This window comes from Coturnix japonica, chromosome 5 (genome assembly GCF_001577835.2).
Source record: "Coturnix japonica isolate 7356 chromosome 5, Coturnix japonica 2.1, whole genome shotgun sequence".
In the NCBI taxonomy this organism is placed as follows: Eukaryota; Metazoa; Chordata; class Aves; order Galliformes; family Phasianidae; genus Coturnix; species Coturnix japonica.
The window spans coordinates 44,352,861-44,376,753 of record NC_029520.1 but is presented as its reverse complement, the minus strand read 5'-3'; the positions used below and the strand labels follow the sequence as shown (position 1 = coordinate 44,376,753).

General features: G+C 37.8%; 1 protein-coding gene across 5 annotated transcripts in view; it reads left to right on the top strand.

Annotated features, from left to right (window-relative positions):
• BEGAIN (brain enriched guanylate kinase associated) overlaps positions 1–23,893 on the top strand; it is a 140,085-nt gene that overhangs the window by 25,534 nt on the left and 90,658 nt on the right. For 3 of the 5 annotated variants that reach the window (XM_015865691.2, XM_015865689.2, XM_015865687.2), the window contains exon 3: positions 16,160–16,188. In XM_015865691.2, the coding sequence (XP_015721177.1) occupies positions 16,160–16,188 (29 nt within the window). Of the gene's footprint in view, positions 1–15,647; positions 15,805–16,159; positions 16,189–23,893 lie in introns of those variants that run through there. The other 2 variants (XM_015865692.2, XM_015865688.2) reach the window with 1 other exon arrangement.

Here is a 23,893-nt window from a genome sequence, read left to right as displayed (position 1 = left end):
TATAGCGTATATGAAAAATAAGAGTTTTATGTCATGTTCATAATTGTAATTATGAGCTGATTCTAATATTAAACATTCAAATGTCAGTTTTGAATGCTAAGCACACACTTAGGTTTTCTACACAAACTTTTTCCAATTTAGCAATCTAACTCCCTTTTATTTTATATTTCCTATGATTTTTTGGATCAATGGATTCATTATTCTATCAAACTGATGACAATATAACTTTCTTGATTTTCTTTCTTTCGTGCCTTGTATTTACACTGTTAAAAAAGAAATGTACACCTGTATGAGAGGTAGTACCCAAACTTGGGGTTCAGATTCTCATGGGGGATCTTTTATGAATATCCAGAAAGTTATCTTAAGAAAATACCCTTATATGCTAAGTAGTTGCTTACATGCTTTGCTGCTCATTGATCTGCATGTCCCCCATTTTATCAGGCTGACTAATTCCTCACACAGATTTTCAGCACTAAAATTCCATTTACTTTGCCGTAAGCATTTGGTAAATGCATAATTTTCCTTTATTTATTTCTTCTTGTTATTCACAACTCTATTCTCACACCAAAGATCACTACAAATATTCAAGTGCTTTCAGTTTAATTTATACCTAATTTGTTACCCTGTTTCATTGTCATGGTCAAACATAAGTGTTTTACAAATATGACACTCCCTCTGAATATTTCACTAAGTTCACCTCCTTTTGTCTCTGAAGACTTCACAGTCCTTGGTTCTTTTCTTCTCTTTGTGTATTTGAAAAACTGGGCAGAGCTGTTTACAGCCTTCATTTGGGAAAGCCTCTTCACAAAGGGACTAAAACACAAATTAATCTTACAAGTAGTCTTGTTGTCACACAAAGAATTAGTTGAAAAGCAAGACTTGGAAAGCTACGAGTAATGGAGTCTTGAACCATAGCAACATCTTCCATCTTTGATAAAAAAAATAAAAATAAAATTCAATTTAAATGGAAAACAAAACCTTTAACCGATGCTAAATATAGTTCAGCCTATAGAGTTCAGCAAAATGAATTGTTGTCACTTATTTTTTTCCTGTCTATTTTCACAAAATCACTGCAGTACAAATGTAGTTTTCCTAAGTGAAATAGGGTTAGGATTGCTATTGTCATTGTATGCTACGTAAATATCAAAGAAGAAACAGTAACATTTATAGCACAGGTACACTCTAAGCTATAGGATGGACTGAGGTTTAGGCTCAAGTCTCCCAAATATTAATACAGTATTTTTATAATAGCAGAGTGCAAAAGGTTTCCTGAAAGTCAGAGAGAAAATGTAAATAAGGTGAAAGAACTGAAGTCATCATCCCCTCTACTGTTTCAAACACTAACTCTCCTATTTTGGCTGACTTCTTGGAAGATTTCTTCTCTTCTTTTAACCTTGACTGGAAAGTCAGCATGTGATGATACTATTTATAGAGCGCTGTTTAATTCATTAGAGTCTCTCTCAAACATTCCTAGTTTTTCCAAAACAATGCAATACCCTTGAGTGTCCACAAGTGGCTGCCTTTGTTTATATTCACACATTTGTCCTTCTGATGCGCAAACCTTTCACTTTCCTAGTAGTGATGGACATAACACAGTTCTACAGATGCTTATGAAATTATAACGACCAAGAAAAAGCACCCTCAGAATAGCAAGTCTGACAGCGATTTTCTGTTGATGTGAGGTGAAAGAGAGCAGTTCTGTAATGGCTCAGATGCTCCATTCCTCAGGAAAGGCCAGAGCCTTTCTATTCCTGACCTGCCTTTTCCAGGTATTCATCATAAAACCATTAGCACAGCAAAGCACTGGATAGTTCATTATTAAGGCAATAATGCTTCCTTTACAAATTTCATCAGTGAAACATGGCACTTCTTCAGGTGTAGACTGTCATTATTTGATACCTCCCATTCTTTCTTTCTCTATAGCCTTTTAGTAGTCTCTCCTTATGTTTCATTCCCCTTTTGCTTGTCTTTGTGGCAGCCACCTGAGATGCAAACTGAAGACTGACCTCAGTCAATAGTGCTGCTTCACATATGGTCTGTAGCTCAGAAATCATTAGGGGTCACAAAAGAGAACAGTTTGTATTAAGTGTCTGCCAAACATGAAGAAACCCAACAACATCCCTGATGTGGGAACAAGTGCTTTTGGTTGGGTTAAATAATGATGTCAACATTAAGAAAGAAATAATCATGTTGAACAGAAGAAAAAAAGACGTTATGTTCAGTCGTGAAATTTTATCATAATTTCAGCTATTTAAACTGCCAGGTAAAAATACAGAAACATTTTAGGCCTGTTTCTGATTTATTTGTTCATAATTCTAATACGTAATTAATTTTCCTCTTTAGAGCAATCACATAACTGCCTGTGTCTGTTGACAGCACATATCAGAGAACTCACAGAAAGAAATTTCCTTGCCTTTGGGGAAAAAAAAAATAAAAAAATGGCATCTTAAGATGCAGAAACTCCATACAAGTACACAATCAAACGTCTACAACATTCTTAATAGCTTCAGAAATCTAGGATGTATAAACTCCTGTTTTCATTACTCCAAAAATGCCATAGTCCTCAATTACAGTGGACTTCATTAACTGAAGATCCCTGTGGCACTATTGTAACTTTACTTACCGATTACGCACATCAAAATTAGTGACAAGGTTTGGGTTTAGTTTTGTTTTTTTTAACTTACTGCAAATAGATGTTCTTTAATTAGAACAAAAGTTCCCTTCCCTGCTGCACTCACAGGGCTCTGAATGTATTGCTCGAGAGGAGACAGACGTGACACTGCCTTTCAGACACTTCCTTCATCTTCACCCTATCACCTCTCTTTTCACTCTGAAAGAAGCCAATCAGATATCCTGATCACAGTCACTTGTCCTTTGCCTATACTTAGCAATACAGGGAAGCTTTTTTCTTCTTGGTAAAGCCTCTGTAATGAATGTAATAAAGATCAAACTAATGAGATTCTATGGCACTTAAACAATAATCAGTAGAAGCAGATGAGAAATGCTACCCTTTGTGTAATTATCACAACTGCCCTACAGAGGCCTTGAGCAGAGACCATTCTTTATAGCACAGTTCCACTGGGGGTTATCCATTTTTGCTAATTCCAAGAAGTGTAAGAACCTAATTTGTACAGTTTATTTTTCTTTGAACTCCTTCATCTCTTCATAAAGTAGTTCTTGAAGCAGAAGAATTTTTTAATTTTTTTTTTCCAAAAAGGAAAAATTTATGAACTCTCCTCCAAATTTTTCAGAAATCTGTAAGTTCAGTCCTTTCTAACAAGTTCTGCCTTGCACAACAGTCTTTCCTGCTTCATTCATTAAAAATAGCAATGCAACAGCATGAAGATATCCTTTGGGATTCAAGATTAAATGCAGACTTCTGCATCCTGGGCTGACTTACATTTGTGTAGTTCTTTTCATGTCCCTTGGCACATCACTGCAGCTGTCCCTTGTAGTAGGCATTTGAATTGATTAACATGCTTGCTCCTTTTTTATTTCCCTCCTGCTCTCAGGGCGGTACCTTGAAAGATTTACTGCACTCCAGAGAGTGAGGTACTCTGTGGATGCCCTGAGGACAACATAATTGCTGAATCAAAATATCCCATGAGGATGTGAGCTTTGAACTTTGCTTTCAGGATTTAAATTCTCTATTTCTCAGCATATGTGTAACAGATTGTCAGAAAACAATCTCCTAATCAGATGCATGTAGATAAGCAGGGGAAGAGAGAAGAACACTACCTTTAAAATATTGTCTGATGAAAATCAGACAGTAAAACTTCTGTCCAGCAAGTAATTAAACATATAAATAGTCACAGCGAATTCACTGGGACTGTTCATGTACACAGTTATATGTATAACCATTTGCACCAGCGGGATTTGGTAATGAGAATCTAATTAAACAAAACAGAAATGGTTAGCAACCCAAACCAAGTTGAGTCACCAACAGAACTGTGCTACAGTTGCAGACTGTATGGAGTGGTGTTGTTACTCTGGACTCAAGATATAAATCAAAATTCTTTATCTCATTAGGTGTGGGCCCCAGTGTTTTATTTTGCAGTATCTAGAGGCATTAACATATTTTAGGGACTATCAAACAGAAGATTCTTCAAGGATCTCTGGTTGCTAGGAGACTGGTACTTCAGTCCTGCAAATCTACACTGCAATGAGCAAACTGGCAACAATAAGGTTTTCTTGCAAGATAGCTCTCAAAAACCTGAAGTTTATAGCTTATTGTTTAGTATGTTTGATCTAGAATTACATTTGTAAAACATGAAAATTTAAGAGCTTTTGGGTTTCTGGAAGCAGGTATTTTATCTTGTTTGTATTATATACTATGCTTACCTCCTTCTTTAATCAATACATGGAGTTCCCAGTACCTTGAAACTTAATTCCAGGGTCCTGGCAGATTTCAGCCACAGTAGAAGTGCTGAGCTCTTTTCAGTCATTTCAGAGCAAGAGGTTTATTATCCCCAGGACTGCTGTCTCTATTCGTACATGCACAGAACCTAAGAAACCTCAAACCAGCACCTTCATTGCCTTCATGTCCCCGTGCCTTTTCGGCCTCCCGTGATGCAGCTACACCAAGAAGACTGCAGCTGTCTCCTGGGCACATAAAAATCTCAAAATATGCACACAGTGACAGGAGTGCCATCATGGAGGTTGTGACAGCATTTCCAAATTTTAAGTTCACTGAAAGAAATATCCTCTGTCTTCTAAACCAGCATCACAGATTTTGAGAACGCACAGTAAGAATCTCAGATGTCACCGGGGGCTATAATTTGATGGTCTTTAAATTTCCTTCTTCTCTGTGACACAGGAGATACGCTAAACACAAGAACACACTGTTTTCAGCGAACTACCACTGTGCACAGCAAATGGGTTGTGTGCTTTTCTGATTGTTTGTCTTTAGTGCTGTTTAAATAGGTATAAGATACAAACTATTCACCAAGTAAGAACTGTGTCTGTTTTCTCACTCAGGACTTTTCAGTTGCTCAGTGTAAAGTCACTATTAAATCACAATCTGTGATTAAATCACGATCATACGCAAGAATTAGACTTCTCATGGATTTTGATCCTGATTCTGTTTAACTGCAGATGTTCGCATTCCTTATTATGCACCTGGGTAAGATAATGTTCTGATTGGATCCTTCACTGTCCTCATCTGACATCACAGCCAATCTTTTTTCCTTTGTAAAGGTATACAAAGACAGTGTCCATGGAGAAATAAAGGGAGAAAGGTGGGGGGAAGAAGGTAAATTACCAGCTGACATCAAAGTAAGGGGGACTACCATTACTTTCAAGAAAACTACAAATTCCCCCAGAATCTTCTGGCAGTCTTCTACTTTGTAACAGTTCAAACACAGTTTGTAATTATAAACATTTGATAGTTTCAGTCTAAAAGCCTACAGACCCATTTTATACCCTGAATGTGGCATTTGTCCCCCACTATGGTACACAGACATGGCTGAATCATTGACAAATTCAACCTTAGGCATCTTTTATTTGCCTTGACAACTAGACTATTGAATTTCAACAGGTTGAAAATCTAAAAATAGCACTGTGTGAAAAAAGACTGCAAGCAAAGCCACTAGATAATACGGGCTCAGTGCTCCTGTGAAATATGACACGTGCAAAAGCCAGATGTAATTTTAACAATACAGCTTCCTTTTCAACAAAGGAATCTCCAGAGTCTGATTTAACGTCTCCACAGTAAAGCCTAACAATTCCACATTTTGTGTAGGAGGAAGAACAGACTTCTTTAAATTTGCAGAAAAGAACCCTTGAGATGAATGTTAATGCAGATCTCGGTGAATACAAAAAAAAGACCTCTTGTGACCCTATCACAATTAAAACACCATCTAAGTCCTTCACATAAGTCACCTTATACTTAAAATCATTACAATGACATAACTGGAATCAGCAGTGATGACACAGACCAATAACACTGAGGCTCTGCAGAAACCCAAATCACTGCAGCTTAGAAAGTATTTTGTCTTATTTACTTCAACAGTGTTGTAGTAAGAATCTGCCTTATCATTCAGGATTGCAGAGAAAAGCAGACAAAAGGAGCTTTTCTCATCTTTACACCCTGCTTAAAAAGGGATGAAGAAAGACACTTTTTAGGTAATTATCGAATTCGCTAGAGACTTTGGAGCATAAGGTTCAAGTCTCTTTTACCTTATATAACATCAGCATCTTATCTTGGGACTCCCATAAGGAGCTCAAATTCTCTATGAAACAAATACCTCTCTAAGTACCACCATACTTTGAAGTCACTATAACGATAATTGATATCCAAGTATCTTGAGGCTCAGAAAAATATCTACAGATTATATACATACCTGTTATAAACTCATATTGGTCTCCCATAGTGTCTTGACTTCCAGGTACGTAACAGAAGAAAATTTATAACTTTAATAGCAGGAGACTATGACTCAACTTTTATATGGGTTTTATAGATGCACTTTCATGTAGCCTAACACCATTGCGAGCTCAAGTGTACAGAAGAGATGTTGTACACATGTTTTGTGGTATATAGTAATCCAGTGTCAACCAACAGCACTTCAGTGAATATGGCCAGCTATTTTCTTACTCTAATTATATCTTCCTGGCACATAAATTACCAGTTAACTTGAACCAGTTCTTTTCATTCAAGTAACATCCTAGTTCCCTTATGGTCTGCTGTGGTTTTGGGTATGTTTTTCTCTTTTTTTTTTTCATCCATAATATTATTAGAAGATCCTGTTCCTTTGGTGACAGGAGGCTGGTTTGAAAAAGAAAGATCAAAGATATTCTTACTATTATTCTCTGGCCTCATTCTTTTGTTGCTTGAGAAAAATTCCCTTCTTAAACAATTACAGACATAAGTCCAAATGATCTATCATAGGCCATGGCTTTTTATTCACTTGGAACACCCATTGTTCCAGAAATAGTTACAGCCCCACTGTTATGACTTTGAAGCACCACACACGTTGGTTGGAAAAGGGATTAAAAAAGGTGAATCAATAAACAGGTATTTTTTTCCACCAGTGCTATGTGACAGGAGAAGTGAAAGCTTTGAAGTCTAGCTTTCTTTTTAAGGAAATATCTGTGACATTGTCTGGGTGTATCAGTGCAGCTTGCTTATCTTAAACTTCTCTGCACTCAGATAAGTTCATAAGTTACAAAATGCCCTATGAAGTACAAGTTGTACCTAAATGCTCCCAAACATCATGACGCATGCCACAACTACCATGGACAATTATTTCAGTACAGGACTGTCCCTGTAATTATTAATATTTCCTTAGCATTTTTGTCTTTTTAATAAGTCTCTCTGGCTTCAGTTTCAGCCTATTGTTTTCTACTCAGTCCATAGTGTTTACAGAAAATGGTTCACTCGCTTTTTCTTTATGGGTAACTTTTTCTTGTTTGCAGACAGCTATCTTAATCAGTATTGCTTTGGCTAGTATTTTTCCAGGTTTAGCAATTTTGTTGTCTTCCACTGAGGCCTTCCTTTAGGGATGGATGGTGCTGAAAGCAGGGCACAGGGATAAAGAGTACAACAAGAAAAACTGTTAAAACCTTGTATAACAGGCCCACGTATTATAGCTACCATCACCTAAGTAGAAGTAGATGTAGTTAGAGCAGAAAATGCATGTTTTGTAACAACACAGAACTCTATAAGTGTAGGATGTTAGAATTTTGTGGTTCTGTTCCCCCTCTCATCTTTCTCCCACTTCCAATTGCCAACATTCAAAAGAAAACATCTCCAGTATGCAGAGACATATGCAGAGGTATAAAGACATAAACACAGAAACACACAAGACTTGCATCAGCTGTGTTAGGATTTGTAATCCATACAATCTCCTGATGAGACAACCCAAGCTTTGGTCCCACTTAGTACAAGGCCACCCTTACCAGCACAGAAGTCAGTGCATTAGATACCGCTTTATATCCTCTACCAATAAACAGGAGCTTCTTAAGTGGCAAATGCAGTGGTTAAATGCTTTGTGTAACATCTACATTTACAGTTAGCTTTGTCTGTAATGTAGATGCATACATAAATACAGTGGTATCATGCAGTAGGTAGTGTCATGTATTAGTTTGAGATAGGCTTCACTTAGTAAGACTACACGTAATACTGGTTCCTCAGTCTCCACTTGTCTACATTATTTACTAATCTACAGTTCCTGGTGGATCACACTGTAGTCAAGCTAGCTGGAAGTAAAGTATACAGAGGGTCAGCTGGACAGACAGTATATATAGTGCATGAGTCCATGAGTCTATTCTCACAAAACAGAAGTGCTGCTGTAGCTTAGAATCTTTTTTTTTTTTTTTTTTTTTTACCCAGTCAGATCATTGTAGAAAGGCTTTCCTCTTCATATGATGAGTTTGTATTGTACAGTTCCTAGCACTACGGAGCCTCATCTCTTCTGATATCTACAGTACAAGTAGTCAGTTTAATTACATAAACTAAGTGCACAGATTCAAATCATTTGATTGAGTATACAAAAACGTACTGAGCAATTGGAGTCCCAACTACCATTTGAAGGCAGAGAGCTGCCTAATTTTGCTCAGTTTTGTTTTTTTTTTTTTTGTTCAGGTTACACTGGATGGTTTGCCAAGCAACACAGAGAACAGGTGCAAGTTCTTTAGGGACTGTTTTTTTGAGGACTACAGCATTTAATGCCAGCTGAGAATATTAGGCATGACAGAAATCAGCTTGACTCACCAGAACAGCCATTTAAGAGCAGAGCCTCTAGTGGTACCAATCAGCAAGGCTTGACTTCACCAGAGCTCTGCTAATTTACCCCTATTGGGAAGCTGGCTATGAGACTTCATGGAATGAAAATGAAACTAAGGAATCAAAACAAAGATCTTAAAATATTAGGAAATAAAACAGTTTGAGAATGTTACATTTTCCCAAGCATGCAAAAGAGAAGCGTGCAGGTAACATCTTCATTTTAATTTGTGGTTATATGATACATACTCACACATGCAATACGTGCTACAGAGGACTGTAAGACATACACTGAGAAAAAAATACCCAAGTTTTCTATATTACTTGCATTGCAACTATTTCCCAGTGTCTTTCAGACACAACTTCACAGAAAATAGACCTTGCTATTTTCCAACAGTAGTTCTAAGAATATCTTCAACCATACGGAGAGAAATTTAAGAGGAAAAATAAAACCAAAACAAAGCAGAAAAGAAATGCCCACTGTATATTGGTCAGAGAGAGGTTCAGGGTAATTTAGAAGAGGTTCAATTATTAAAGTGATACTTTTTCTAGCCTTTCATTAGAGATTACAAATGCAGGAGAAATTTTAGGACTTCCGATAAAGGGAGAACACATAACAGTAGCTATAATTGGTAATGAGAACAAGTTAAGCCTATTCACTGTGCTGATACAAGGAGCCCCACTATAATCCCCAACCCAAGATTTTGATCAGTTGGTACATGAAGTAGCAAGTCCAGAAGCAAAAGCTTTTCATTAAGTGCACTGGTTCAAATGTTATACTCTATCTGGTAAAGAGATAATGTAACTCAAAGGAAGGTGAAAGCTTCTCACTATCAATTAAAATAAGCAGGAAAGAATGCAGAGAAATACCATAAAACAAGAAAAGATATTTTTGCTAAAACTGCCAGAAGAACTGATTTTTTATTCAGGTAATATATCCTGATCTATCTAGATTTGGATGAAGCAATACATAAGAAGCTCAGCTGAGAATTATTGTTTAAAAGTGATATAGTAGAGATCTAGGTGTATTTTTAGACCAAAATACACATGAGGCTCCAATTCAGCAGAACTACTGGAAATCTGAGACAACCATAAGATGTACTGCAGATATGTAGAGCTGCTCTGAAAGTAATGTGTCCTGATTTATTTTTTTTCCCCATAGAAACTAACAGATACAAAGAGCACACTAATGCTATTTGATAGAGCAAATTCTCAACTACAAACACTACTTTTCAACAGAGTCACCACAATGAGCTATGATTTTCACCATCAGTGAGCAAGAGCCTTCATTTCAGCTCATAAATGCCTTCATGGTCATCAGGAATGTGGCTTGTCTTTCACTTTGCTGTCTCCATTGCTGAAATACACCATCCACCACTTCACTGTGCTCACATACACTGTTTTGTCTCCATAAATGTTCAGAAAACATTGAAGAATGTCAGTGAGTGCCAATCTTTCCAAAAGAGAAATTCAGTGGCACATCTTTGCCTCATGCACCGTTCTGTGTCAAAAGCCAGTTCGTCATACTGCCCTTCTGCTGTCATCTATCATATAGCAACAAAACGTGATGGAATACTTTACTGCCATATCACAAACATCCACCTCAGACCAACATAACAAGTTAGGAGGAATTATTCTTTGGGGCAGTCTTTATATCTCCTTAAGGGTACTAAGGAATTCTTATTATTATACAAGACATGGGTGAGATCTTTTGTACATGATGAACAGCTCTGATCACCTGCTTTCAATTGAGATTATGTTAATTTGGAGTAATGCTGAAATGACAGAAGGAATAAGTTTTATCTTCTAAGAGCAGTCAAAGAATCAGTCTTGTTTTCTCTCTCAGATAAGACACCTCTCCATAAATGCTTGTCAGAATTCAAAAACAGGGTGGGAGCTAAATGCCTTAAATTTAAACATAGAATTGTTATAGGATTAAATAGAGATAAACTGGCCATACCAAAGAGTGTGATTCCAATCAGGCTATATGATTTCTATCAATTTACAAGTGTTCAGTAATACACAGGGCAAAAAAGTACCAAAATTCTTCCAGATGGAGCATAGCACACTGATAGATATTGCATGACAGAGTAGCAGTAATCTGAAGATGTGCATTCAGGCATGATGTGAAGATTTTGGATGTCGAATTTCATTCTCATCTCTAAAAATTAAGAGAAAAATGTATCTACTTCTTTACTGAGGTGGTTTTGCTTACAGCATATCTTTGCTGTATGCCATTATTTCCAAAGAACTGAGCTTCTGTTTATTATCTAACTTGGTAGTGGAAGGTTTCTTTCTTCACCATACGAAACACCAGTTGCTGGTGCCGGATAGGAAGGCTATGCTAGGATGATACGACTGGTCTTGGCATTACAGACAGAATTGGCATGTCTTACTCATGGTTACTCGTGTCTAAATTAAATGCCAGATACTTTCCCTCACATCAGACTTTCAAAAACCTTATAGTTTAATGAAATATTTGCATTCTTTGTAGTAAGCATGATTTTTCACTTTCCAAGGGAAAATATTCAATAATCTCAACATATTCCTTAGTACTGCTCTTGCTTGACTTCTTCTGACATAGGGCTTGACTTCTTCTGCCATCTCCCCTCAGTGAATTATTGTGCCCCTTCACCTTTTATGTACTGTCTGTGGAACAGCAGAGGTATTCCATGGCGCGTGGTGCAGAGGTGTACATGGAGGAGAGTTATTCTGAACAAAATGTATATTCCATTATCAACTATGGAGAACTGGACTCATTTTTCTTTGTATCTGCATGACAATTACATGCAAAATTTTGTTTAAAAAAAAAAAATACAAAGAAAGCCATTGGATCCTTCAAACACATGAAGCCAAATTAAATGCAGCCAGATGTTTCTTCCAACTCTATGAAAGTTCCTATAGATTAAATTTTCACCTTTTTTCAAACATCTTTTTAGTAGTATATTAAAGCTTATACTTTAAAAAGGGATTAAGAATCTAAATTAAAAATTAATCCCATCAAATTCTGTAGCCCCAAAACCAAATCTTTTACACTACAGAAAAGGAATATGGTTATACTGGTTCCTCTCAAAATTTGGTAACACCGCAAGCACAAAAGGAATGTTGAAGTGAAACTACTGTAGTTGAAAATGTGGCAGCTTACAAGTGTATTAGGAATTCAGAAGCCTTTACCTATGGATTTACAGCTCTCCACACCACAAAAATAAAAGTACCTCACACAATACTTATTAAGCCAGAATAACAACAGTCAGCCTAAACTAGAGGCAGGAACTTCCTGTTGCCCTTTCTAGTCTTATACATTGGCTCACAGCTAGACAACACACTAACTCAAAATCCACTAAACTCAGTGTCCTGTTTGTTCTTCTAAAATGAAGTACCTTGTTCCAACACATAAACAAAAATGAAGAGGTTTCAATTCCTCTTTCGTATATACACCAGTATCTGTAAAAATTGACCTCAAGACGTTACAGAAAGGAAATTTCATTACATAGCTGAGAGATGTGAATCACTGATTTCTTAGAATTGTGATTTCTTATCCTTCAGAAAATGCTAATATAATAAGAAGAAAAGCAATATTTTGCCAATACTGTCACCATGTGAATTTCATAGAATGATGGATAGACTTTCAGCATAACTTCCTACTTTATTAAAAGATTTTTTTGTTGGAAAAAAAAAAATCTACGTTATAAACTCCAATCACATGAGGAAAAAAAAATAAATAGAAAATTAAAGGAATTCAATCACCAGACATAGCTTATGTACAAAAATGACTGAAAATATTCCGCCATTGTCTTGTTATTGCTTAACTCTGTAATTAAACACAACGAGATTTTAAAAAAAAAAAAGAAAAAAAAAAAGGAGAAAATCACAGTGGTTTTTGTTTGCTCTACTGACTTGAAAACAATTGAGTTTGCCATGCTGACTGAAAGGCAGTAATCATACTAAATGAAAAAAAAAAAAAAAAACAAACAAAAAACCCCAAAACTTACAGTAACAAAAACACTTGGCCTTAGCATACTTGTTCCAAAATGTACATTCAGATGCTTACAACTATCAGGAAAAAAAGGTCTTGTCAGTTGTCCTGTTTCATATTTGCACTCTTCAGATACTTGGAAAGCAGAGATTTTTCTGCTAGCACTATTAGGCATTGCCTGGCAGTTTTCCTAAGCAAAGTAACTGTACTAAACACTTACAGGGAAAGGAAAATCTTCAAATCAGTCTCTGTATTTGATGTAAAAGACTGTATATAGAAATATAGGGCATGAAATTACCAAGGTCAATGATTTTCTTTAAAAGAAAACTTGTTATTTTTAGACACTTAAAATACTTTAGACATGCTGCCTTAATATTGCTAAAAAAAAAGAAAAAAAAAAAAGGTATTTAAATTACATTTGGTACTTCTATAATTAAAGGTAATTACAGATTTTAATTTAAAATGTTATTAAAAAAAAATCACTCAAGGCTGCAATCACAGAGATCAGTTCAGACATCATGAAGCACTTACAATAGATCAACCCACAAGCAAGCAGCAATTCATACATAACATATAAAGGACATCCTCATACCAAAATGAACTACAGCATTTCTTTGTAATTGAAATAAATCCCATAGGATGGCCTACAACTGGATTCAGAACCATACATACAACAATTCAGAGCCATTTAGAAGATATTTTAAAATCAATTTGTTTGGACATTCCAGATGGGAGCCTTCATAGGGAACTGTCTAAAGATGATACAGATTCTAAGATTCCACAGAATATAGTAATGGCTGGGAAACAAGATGAAAAAGAAAAGAAGTCAGAAAGAAGAAAAGGGTAAAAAAGATCTTCCAAAGGAAAAGTTATCTGAGGCAAACTGCTTCATATGAATACCACATAGATGCTCTTTATTTTCATCAGCAAACATTTCTACATGTTTGTTTGACTCTTTAGCATGTAAGCTAGGTCATCCACCTTAAAAATACCTGAGCTCTCACCCACTTTTATTTACTGATAGTAGGACCCCATTAAAAGAAGAGAGACAGCACCGCAGTGCTATGGCCTAGAAAGGCTCTGACCTAGGTCAGGGAGTCCCTCCTTGAGGGGGGCTGAGCTGAAGCCACTGCTCCTCTCATCAGTCAAAAAGACATGGATCTACAATCTACCCACACAGTCAAAGAAAGGCAGAGAACAGCATTCCCAGAGGTCCAAAGGATAATTGGCCTCCTCATACACAAAGCAAGCAAATTTTATGGTAAGGAAAGAAAATAGAAGAGATGTAATAGTAATAACAGTAATAATGATAATAATAATAAGACTGATGAAACTGCAACTTGATGTAGTTTTCTAGTTTGTTTTGGTGTAAGCTTTTCCTGTGCTTTTTTTCTCCTACTAATTTCCTGTTGGGATTGGCAGCCAATGACTCACCTGCATTCATAGATGAGATCAACAGTATAGCAGAAAAAAAAAAAACAAAAAAACAGCCTACAGACTCTCTTCTCCATCCTGCACTTAAATTATTTGCAACAACCTTCACCCTAACACTACCAGTATAGCAATGTTTAAAGCATTAGGCAAAATCGAGACTAAGACAACTTCCCCTTATCTTGCTGCCATAACAAAAGCACTTATAAGTACCCAATCCTCACTGGTGGCTCCTGCAGTTCCAGACAAAGCAACAGCAAGTAGCTTCAGTGAAAGATACTCCTAGCTTCTGAATGACAGGAACACAATGGTCATGGCAATTTTTTTTTAATATACTTGAGGATAACCAAAGTGGTAAGCCCCATTGGGCTGCCAGTGGTTTCCTATGCCCAGGAAAACCCCACAAGGTTCCATTTCCAGTCAATAACATTTAAACCGTTTCCTACACACTCTAGAATACTTACGAATTCAGTGGACATACAGAAGTTAGAGAAAGTAATTAGAGGTCCCCACATTAGATTTTTAATCTTAAAATCCAGAATTTAAAATAGGCAGCCCTATGCTCCCCGTAGGCAAGCAGTAAGAACATAACATGGATCACATCCTCTCCTGGGAAACCAAGGAGGGGTTTTCCTGAAACTGGCTTCTTGAATACCAAATTCCAGTGAATGCCTACCATCTTTAATACATATCATCAGAAATTATCATGCAAACACTGACCTGACTGACAACTTAACTAACAGACAAGTCAAAAATAAATGAGAAGGGGGGGGGGGGGGGGGTGGAAAGAGTGACATGACGTTATGAGGAACCAACAGTTTGTCATTTGGTATGTTTTATTAGGCAGTTTGACAAATTTCCTGCTGGATAAATGATTAGAGTTTCCCTATTTTTAATCTTTAATTTATTTCATACTCAAATATGATCGTCAGTCATTAATCAACAGGGTTTAAAGTGTTCATGATTAATGGGCAATGCCTTTAGTATAAATAAGTTTCTGAGATGCTGGGATTTATCTGGCTCTAAAGCTTGCAGGGTTGCTCCAACTGTTCATCCCCTAGATTCAATAAAACAGGACCAGGAGAATTGATGAGATTCTGTGCCAGTGGGATGATTAGATGAAATGGAAGCAGCTATTAAGGACCTGCAGAAGATAATGATGGGAAAAAAAGATCTAAGGGGTTAATAGGAGTCTGCTTTTTACATAAGTACTGGCAGAGATTAATGAGTCTCTGTGCTACAGATAAGTAGGATTCACAGCATCTCTACGGTGAAAAGAAACAAGGCAAATTAATGAAATTACCACCTTCTGCTCCACCAGGATGTAAAGAGTCAAGGCTATAGAAGTGCCGGGAAGCTGCCAAAGGGTTAATGGGAACCCAGCTTACACAGCAAGCAGAGGGAACTGGGCAGGTACTGGAGTTGCAAATGAGTAGCAGTGAAGGGGTTAACAAAAAGCCTGCATGCATTGAGATGCTAATTGTCAAGATAGCGTATTACTTGAGGAAAGTAATTTGACTATTTGAAACTCCCACGAAGGATGCCAGCCTGCGTCCACTCCATCTGTCAGGCTCCGTGAAACACAGCGAATTGAACTCCAAATCCAAATTCACATGTGATGAAGTCACTTTAATTTCCCAGCCAGCCGAGCACTGCTGCCATGCCCACTGCGCAGAGGGTAGCACTGCATTTCAACTTTTCATCTGAAATCCAGGAGGCACAGTAACCTGTTACTTGCTGCCGCTTTTTTTTTTTTTTTTTTTTTTTCCTCTCTCACCATTTTCTGCCTCAGTGCTACAACTGAGTCATTCTGTTGCCCATGGCTCGTGGGTATACACAGTGCTCCTGCAGCGTGCTGCATTATTCCTGAGTTAATCTCTCAGTGTTATTTTCGGCTAATGCAGATGTGGGGTTTGCTTACCGTCGCTTTGTAGACACTTGTCGAAAACCGTTTGGAAAGCTTAACTATGCATAAATCTGCAGAGTGAATGTTTCCTTTCATTCACTTGCTCCTATTATTTGATTTCTTGTAGGCCTCTGCGGCAGAGATGGAGAAAATAAGGTAAGTGAGACAGTTTATTTACATCTCATTATAGACAAGAAATGTTCTGCTGAACAAAAGACAATACAGGCTCTTTGAAAATATGTTGCTTAATATGACCAGAATAAAATACTGGATTGCATGTCTATGTAAGGGAAGCTGTGTTTTAGAGACAAAAGAAAAGGAATATGGTTATAGTAGTAAATCTGTTTTGCAGACATGTCAATTCAGAAGGGGTGTTTTATACACAAACATGTTTTATTGCCAGATGCAGAGGATATACGATTATATAAATGTTGTAGTCACTTGTCCATTTACTGCAAGAGCTTACCATTCCATTTAATGAGGAAAGTGGATCAATAATTCATGAAAAAGCTGAAGAAAATATAGGCTTGACTTCAAAGCATCTAATTACTGTGGTTTGTTTCAGTATAATGTTGTAAGATTGGTGTTCGATTTTTGTTTTATATTGTACACCAGACAGACAAATCTCATCTCCTCTGTGTTTAAAATGTTGTCATACTGTACCAGTTTCTCAGCACATCTCACTGCTTAAAGCAAAAAGAGATGGCTTTTATAAATACAAGTTTTCCATCCCATGTCCAAAAGCAAGTCTGCTTTGGGGGATATTGCTTTTGTGTATGCTATAAAGAAAGAAAAAAAAAAAAAAAGAAAGCATTCTAGCCCCTTTAAAAATGATTTCAAATCAAGTTCTGTCTATTGATTAAATCATCAAGTATTATCAAAATTATACTACTATCAAAATAAAATGAAAAGTTGAGCTTTTTATTGTATGCTCAAATATGTTATGAAGCTCGTTTCGATAACCCAAAACACCAGCCCTGGTCTCATTTGGTTTTATTGGACAAGTCTAAATTCCTTCCCCAAGCTTGGTGACTCAGTTTGGCTAGTGGCAACTATGGTCCAAGCACAACTTTTTAGATCCCTTGAGTTCCGAATGATTGCCCTGATTTTTTGGAAACACAGAAAAGTTTTATAATTCTGGAAATAACTAAAATTAAAAGTGGCTATCATTTAAAAAAAAAAAAAAAAAAAAAAAGATTGTTAATGAATTCTGGGCTGGAAATAAAATTCAGTTTCTCTTTGGTGAAGAACAAGAAGGTTATCTCTCACAGTGGACTTGAAGATGCACAACTGAAAGTCTCTAATGTCAATACGTACTTCAGCTGTACATTTTCGTACTTTTTCTTGTCACTGAAAGAGTAACTTCTGAACTGAAAGAAAAAATCCTGTGCAACATATTGTGGTTTTGCATGTAAATTGGAACTATATTTTTACAGTTATGAGTTGCTTTTTTTTTTTTTCCTGAGTAAGTACTGAGAAAACACCTCAGTATGTGGTTCTGCATTTACTAAAAATTCTAAACAGCATCTCGGACGCTCATTCATGTCATGAATTATCCTGCTAGCAGATGCCAGCAAACTCATATATACATGTTCCCTTGATAAGCATGTGTGCATAAACACACACTAATACTTCTCTGAGCATGCTTTGGTTTCTGCTCTTGTCACATTTGCAAAAAACATGCAGCAGAGCCCAGGAGAATAAGCTCAAGAATGTAATGAAAAGGAGAGAGTTTTCTATGAGAAATAGTCATAAAACTCCATCTTCCTAGCACCCTAGTTTTATAGCCGTCAGACATGCAGCAATCCTTTCCTCAGTACTTCCTGAGCACTTGTACAGATGGAAACCTCTAACCCCTCCACTGAAGGAGGTGGGATTTAATAGCTAAACTCAAACAAGAGAAGGGTCAGGCCGTGTCAGCAGCTTGTTAATGAAGTTTTCTGTTTGGACTTCTTGCGTGTAAAAAATTGCTTCCAACTGAGGTTGCTCCTTATCATCCAAGCTGCTGCCCTGTACCAACAAGATGAGATGGGGAAGCTACATCATGACCTGCTCTTGTACACCTGGTCTGATTTCTGGGTGGTCCTGTGTGGAACCATGAGTAAGAGTCACTGATCTTTATGGATCAGGTTTTTCTGTGAGTCTGTGTCTGCAGAAGTTGCGCTGTTCCAGTCCAAACTTTGCTGGGCTCCTGTCTACAGTTATTGTCCTGGATGCAAACTAACAGGGCAATGGAAACAAAATCTGGAGCCATTATTTTAAATGCCTGCTTAACTCACAGATCTAGGAGAATTAATTTTTTCCTAAGCTTCTCCTCCAAGCCTGACACCCAGATTAAGGCAGACCAGCTCATCCTTTTATCACAGTGGCCTCAGAGAAGCCACGAGGAAAGAGAGCCTGAAATCAGGGAAGGAAAAGAATTATAATAAGGAAGAGGACAGAACAGGAGGAAAGAGGTGGTGGCTTTTGTTTCTGTTTGTTTGTTATAGGTAAGATGCAGAAACAAGTATAACAGTGCAGGAAGAACACTTGACACAAAGTACTTGAAGATGCCCTACTAGGCCTAGTTCCTTCCCTACTCTTTGCAGTCAGCTGAAGTTGTGCCATCCTGCAGCAGCCAGACACGAACAAGGTATGCAGAAGGTACATGTGGAAGGAGGGAGAAGGAAAGGGGTCTGGAATAGGAGCTTGGAGGCAACAAATAGATAAAAAACAAAACAAACACTCAAAACTGTATCTGCAGGAATCATGTAGGGTAAAAATTCACAGGGTTAGAAAAATCTAGGTTTGCAGTCCACAGCACACTTTGAGAAAAGGAAGCCTTTTAAACATAAAGAATAGGTGCAGAACTTCTAAAAGGAGCTGCTCCATGCTTGCAGCCCTTGAGAGCCTGTAGGCTCAGATATGTTATAAAGGTAGATCTGCATTATCAGGTGAGCCATGCTCCTTTTCCTGCCCAGTGCATCCGGGACAGTCCAAGGACTGGGGGTGGCCAGTCCCATGAGAGTCAGAGACAGACACAGAAGGCTGCAAAACTGATCTAATGATCACCAAGAGTGAATTTGCTGAGCCTGGGCAACACAACAGTGGTGCTGCAAGTTAAGACACACACTTCAGCATTACATTCCTCCACACGAAATCTGGTTGGAAGAATGAAATTCATTTCACACTAAACAGTGGTAATCCACCTTGTAGGCCAAGGGATCACTGCAGCATGCAACGTCACATCCTTTCTTTTTCAGCCAGGTGGCTGAATACAACAGCATGACAGGTGGAAGGAACAGTAGGAAGCAGAAGTGGGCGGTTATCAATATCTAGCCCAATATGAGAATGACATCAGAAACATGCATTTTTGTATTGAAACCTAGACCAGAAAGATGAGTAATTACAACAAAGTCTTCACACAGAACGGTTCTTAGCATTACATAATGTTTACCACACTTCAACTTACCAATATATTATGCAGGAAGTAAGGCTAACTGCTAATCACAAACCCCTTGAAGATATGTACTGTATTTCAGCCGTGTATGGTGGCTGGCTCACTAAAATATAAATGCTCAGGAAACTACTCCTTTGAGTCAAATTTAATCCCTGGTATGGATAGACATACAAAAGTAAGATGCCTGCCAGTTCCACCACAGTTCCAGTACAAACTCACTCAGTAATCTTACATTGCTTCCATTTAATCCTGCTGGAAGTACATTCAATCTTTCAAGTGAAAGGTTGTGCAGTTTGATGTAAGAGACTTCCTGACATTTTCCATACACAATTTTTGATCAGATTCACAGTGTTTCTTGCAATCCATAGGATATACCAGTTAAGGTTTTAGATATTTTCATAAAAAGAAAATGCTTTTATTGAACAATGTTCCTAAAACATAAATGACAAATAGGAAACTCTATAAATCAGTAACCCGAAGTCTAATTTTTCAAGATTCACAATATTCTGAACTGTCCAGCTGAAAGTACATAGGACAGTACACATCACCACCACGAACTGTTAGACTCCTGTAGTTAGTGTACCTACAAGAATATGGACTTTCTGCTTCCTAGACCATAATGTAGCTGCATTATCTTCCAGCTGAGGACTACTTCACCAGCACCATTAGTGGCACTTCACTCATTATCCACGGATCTCTGATCAAAGTGATCCAAATCTCACAAGGGACCAGTGAGGTAACATTTTATTTCGTTTCAGCCCTTATATTAGAGCATGTGAGAGTGATCTGTTTCACACACACAGTTGGTAGTAAGTCAGGAGCTCAATTCAAGTCTCTTGAATTTTCAGACTTAAGACTTTTCTCAGGCATGTTTGAGTTCATTTGCAGTAAGAAAGAAAAAAAATAAAAGAAAAAAGAAAAATCACTCTTTAAAAGGAACATCAAAGGCACGTGCAGCCATGGGGAAAAGTTTCTGGGGTAGCTGAGTGACTAAGTGAATACCTCCTTTAATGCCCACTAGATCATGCTGCCACTTGGTATAAATAAAGCCCTCTTCATATGCTAATGAACACATTGCAATTTCCTGCAATTCCCACCTTGTCCTCCCTTTTCTCAGCCTGTATCTCTGTTAATTTTACCACAGTTACTTAAACACAAGGAAGGGAAATTATTTCAAGAAACTAATACACTTCGGTATATACTGGATCTTGCCTTTGCATCCAGAGCTGCTCTGCTGAGAGCTGCTGCCTGCACGGAGTCATGATCCTGCAAGACAACAGTAAAACTGTGCAAACAGCAGCTCCAGCATCTGCTCATCAATGTCTGTGGGCTCTGGCCCATGCTGGGGCTTGGAACCCCAGCTGAGGATGCAGGCAAAGAGATGGCACATGGAAAGCTCAGAAGAAATAGAGCATAGGGAAATGCTGGCATTAAAAGGCTGCAAGTTTGGGGTCATTAGAGGTTGTGGTAGAATAGTCATATAACTAAGCGAATGTTGGATCCATTCCAAAACACAGAAGGAAAAACACAGGAAGAGAACTGACTACTTGCAGTCAAACAGGTGAAGTTGTTTTTCATTTTCCTCTGCTCAGCAAGCTATTTCCGTCTCCCAGGCAGTCTCAAAAGCAGTAACAGCCCTGCAGGGTTGTTTGCAGCCTATCTGCTTTGCTCACCCTGCCATCCAAGACAATAACTGCGGCACAGCTGAACTGCACATCTCTCTCCCTCAGAGACTACAATGAGCTTTAAGTTTGGTGACTGCCAACCACAGCAGTAGGAGCAATGGATACTCAAGAAACCGTAACATTGGAGCTGGGATCAGCTGGAGTGCAGAGCCACCAGTTCTAGGAGCTTTATTAACACTGTCATGGGCACAATATGCTTGTGCAGTTTATATACGAGTCTAATCCACTTTCACAACTGCTGTTATATGTGCTAGTCAGTCAAACCAGTACAGCTTTAACTCAGTGGAGTTTCTGTCACCTTACAGCCCCATGCCCTAAACCTTTATCTGCTCCTTAGAAAAAGGATCAGAAAGGCAGGAGTTTTTGTGTGGAAGGAACAAGCTCCAGTTACATGCTGTAACAAGCATTGCGTGACATCTATTAGCTCTAGGTAAATAATCAGTAGAGTGGAAGTGTCCAGCAAACAAGAAACATGACAGGAAAAGAGAGCAGGATAGAATCAAACCGAAGGAAACCAGGTACAGCAGAGGAAAGTGGCCTGCAGGGACAAGTGGGAGCAGAGCAAACATCAGAAGAGACTGAGGAAGTAGGTAGGAGGAGATGAGCCATGCCATCAAACTGGGAGCTGCAGTGAGTCATGGGGGAGAGGCTGGACCTAGGTGATACCAGGCTTACAAATAATGCTCTGCCTACCCCTTTCTTGTAAGACAAAGTGCAGCACTGAGCAACACTATGAGTATTCAGGAAAATAAAAAAAAAGATAGGATAATTTGACAATATTTATGAAAAAGTCTATTTATTATAGTGTTCATGATTAGTTCAAATTTTGTGACACAGGGATTAGAGCTTCCAGAGCACATTTTCTCAAAAATGCAATAATCCTTGATTGTCAGAAAAATCAAAGGTGGAAAAATTGGATGCTCTCCACATTCTCTTTATTGCTAATAGCAACTAGACTTCAGTTTATGTAAGCACTCGGACAAAAGCTACTAGAGAAGTGTGCTAAATAGTGAGAGCAGGATCTTACAGAGCTAGAAGAGACAATGACTGCAGCAGTAACAAAACAATCTTACAAAATGAAGAGTATAAAGACTTCCAAGCTGAAAACCAAAAAGTGTTCAAGAGAAGCATAGTTTGTGAACCACACCTGAGTGTGCTGAAATCAAGTACAATTTGAATGCTTGCTGTTGCAAGGAGGGAGACGTCTCTACAGGCTTTTGCAACTGCTGTTGCTGCTGACATGGTTCAGGCAATTTAATTTACCAATCAATTCCTCATTTATGCACATGTGATTTGCAGATACATTCAGATAAAAACTCTATAAGCAGATATAATTCAATTTTGATTTTTAAAGAATGTTATCTGAAGTATATGAAAAACACTGAGCTTATCACTTTAAAGTGAAAACCTAGGGGTCTGAATTGTCTTGGTACTGACCTTAGCTAGAATTACAATGTGCTTAAACACGGACACTTAGCAGTAGTTGTACTTTTAGGAATTAACGAATAAGAGGGTTGTACTGTTTATAGAGCTCTCAAGTGGGGTAGATGGATCATTAGTGGCTGTAGGTCCTTGCTAGGTTCTTTCATGTGTGACCATCCTACTATTTATGAGAACCTTCAGCTCTTCTAGGAAGAAAATCTACCTCACTGAAAAGTGCACAGCCTCTGCTCATTAGTTCATTAATATTTATATACAGAGTCAGAAAAAATATATATGTGTATATTGTCTCTCAGAGCATAACTTTCATCCTACATGCATTCACAAAGCTCTGAGGAGCACAGCTTACTTCCTGAACTTACCCAACCAACACCATATCTGCAAAACTCTAACTTACAAGACAATACACACACAACTCACACAGCAGACTTGCATCTAGGAATACAAAATTCATTACAGAGTAGTACAGAGGAACAGGGGAACACTGCAGCAGCTGATTTAGTTGTGAGATGTACCAGGATATCATATACAAATTACATTTAGGCTAAGTGGAGAAAAATGCAAGTTTTGAATTCTTTGTGTCAATTTCACATATCTTTAAAAGAAAGAGGAAGAATGAGGACTATCCCCAAGAAGAAAAAAGGAGTTTCAGACTTTTTCTAGAAGTCATAGAGCCCTTAATTGAACTGTTCATTGTGCTACAAACACCCACTCATTCACAAGAGGCTTTCATGTCTCCAAAGAGTCACCCTCTTCAGCAAGACTGTGTCCCATCTATATCAAGGCAAAAGACCTTGATTCTGAAGCGTTTGTCCAAATCAAGTCAAAGAGATGCTCTTGTGTTACGTGTTCTGTTAGCTGTAACTGCCATTTAGACAGGGAGATCAGTTTAAGGAGCTGCTCTATTATTAAGGTCTTCTAAGTGCTATATCAAAATTTCCAGCAGTGAATGGCAACTTAATTTTTTTCTCAGCCATCTCCCTACAGCTCATTCTTACAGTAGGCAATTTGAAGAGATAAGCAAACAGCAGGCTCTCTTTCTGTGCATTTCTTTAAAAGAAGTGCTAAATCTTTGTGGTGCCATTTACTCCAAGACTTTGGCTTAGCCAGGGTACTGCACAAAGTGACATGAATTTCAATGGTCTGCCTGTAGAGACTAGTCTACAAATAGAAAAAGAAACTGTCTACATGGCTGTACAATTGGTCTTACTGCCAAGTCCCACAGATGCAGGTGCTTGAAATGACATTTATGTAGCAGCAAATGCATGACAAATGTCTTTACGCTCATATATTTAAC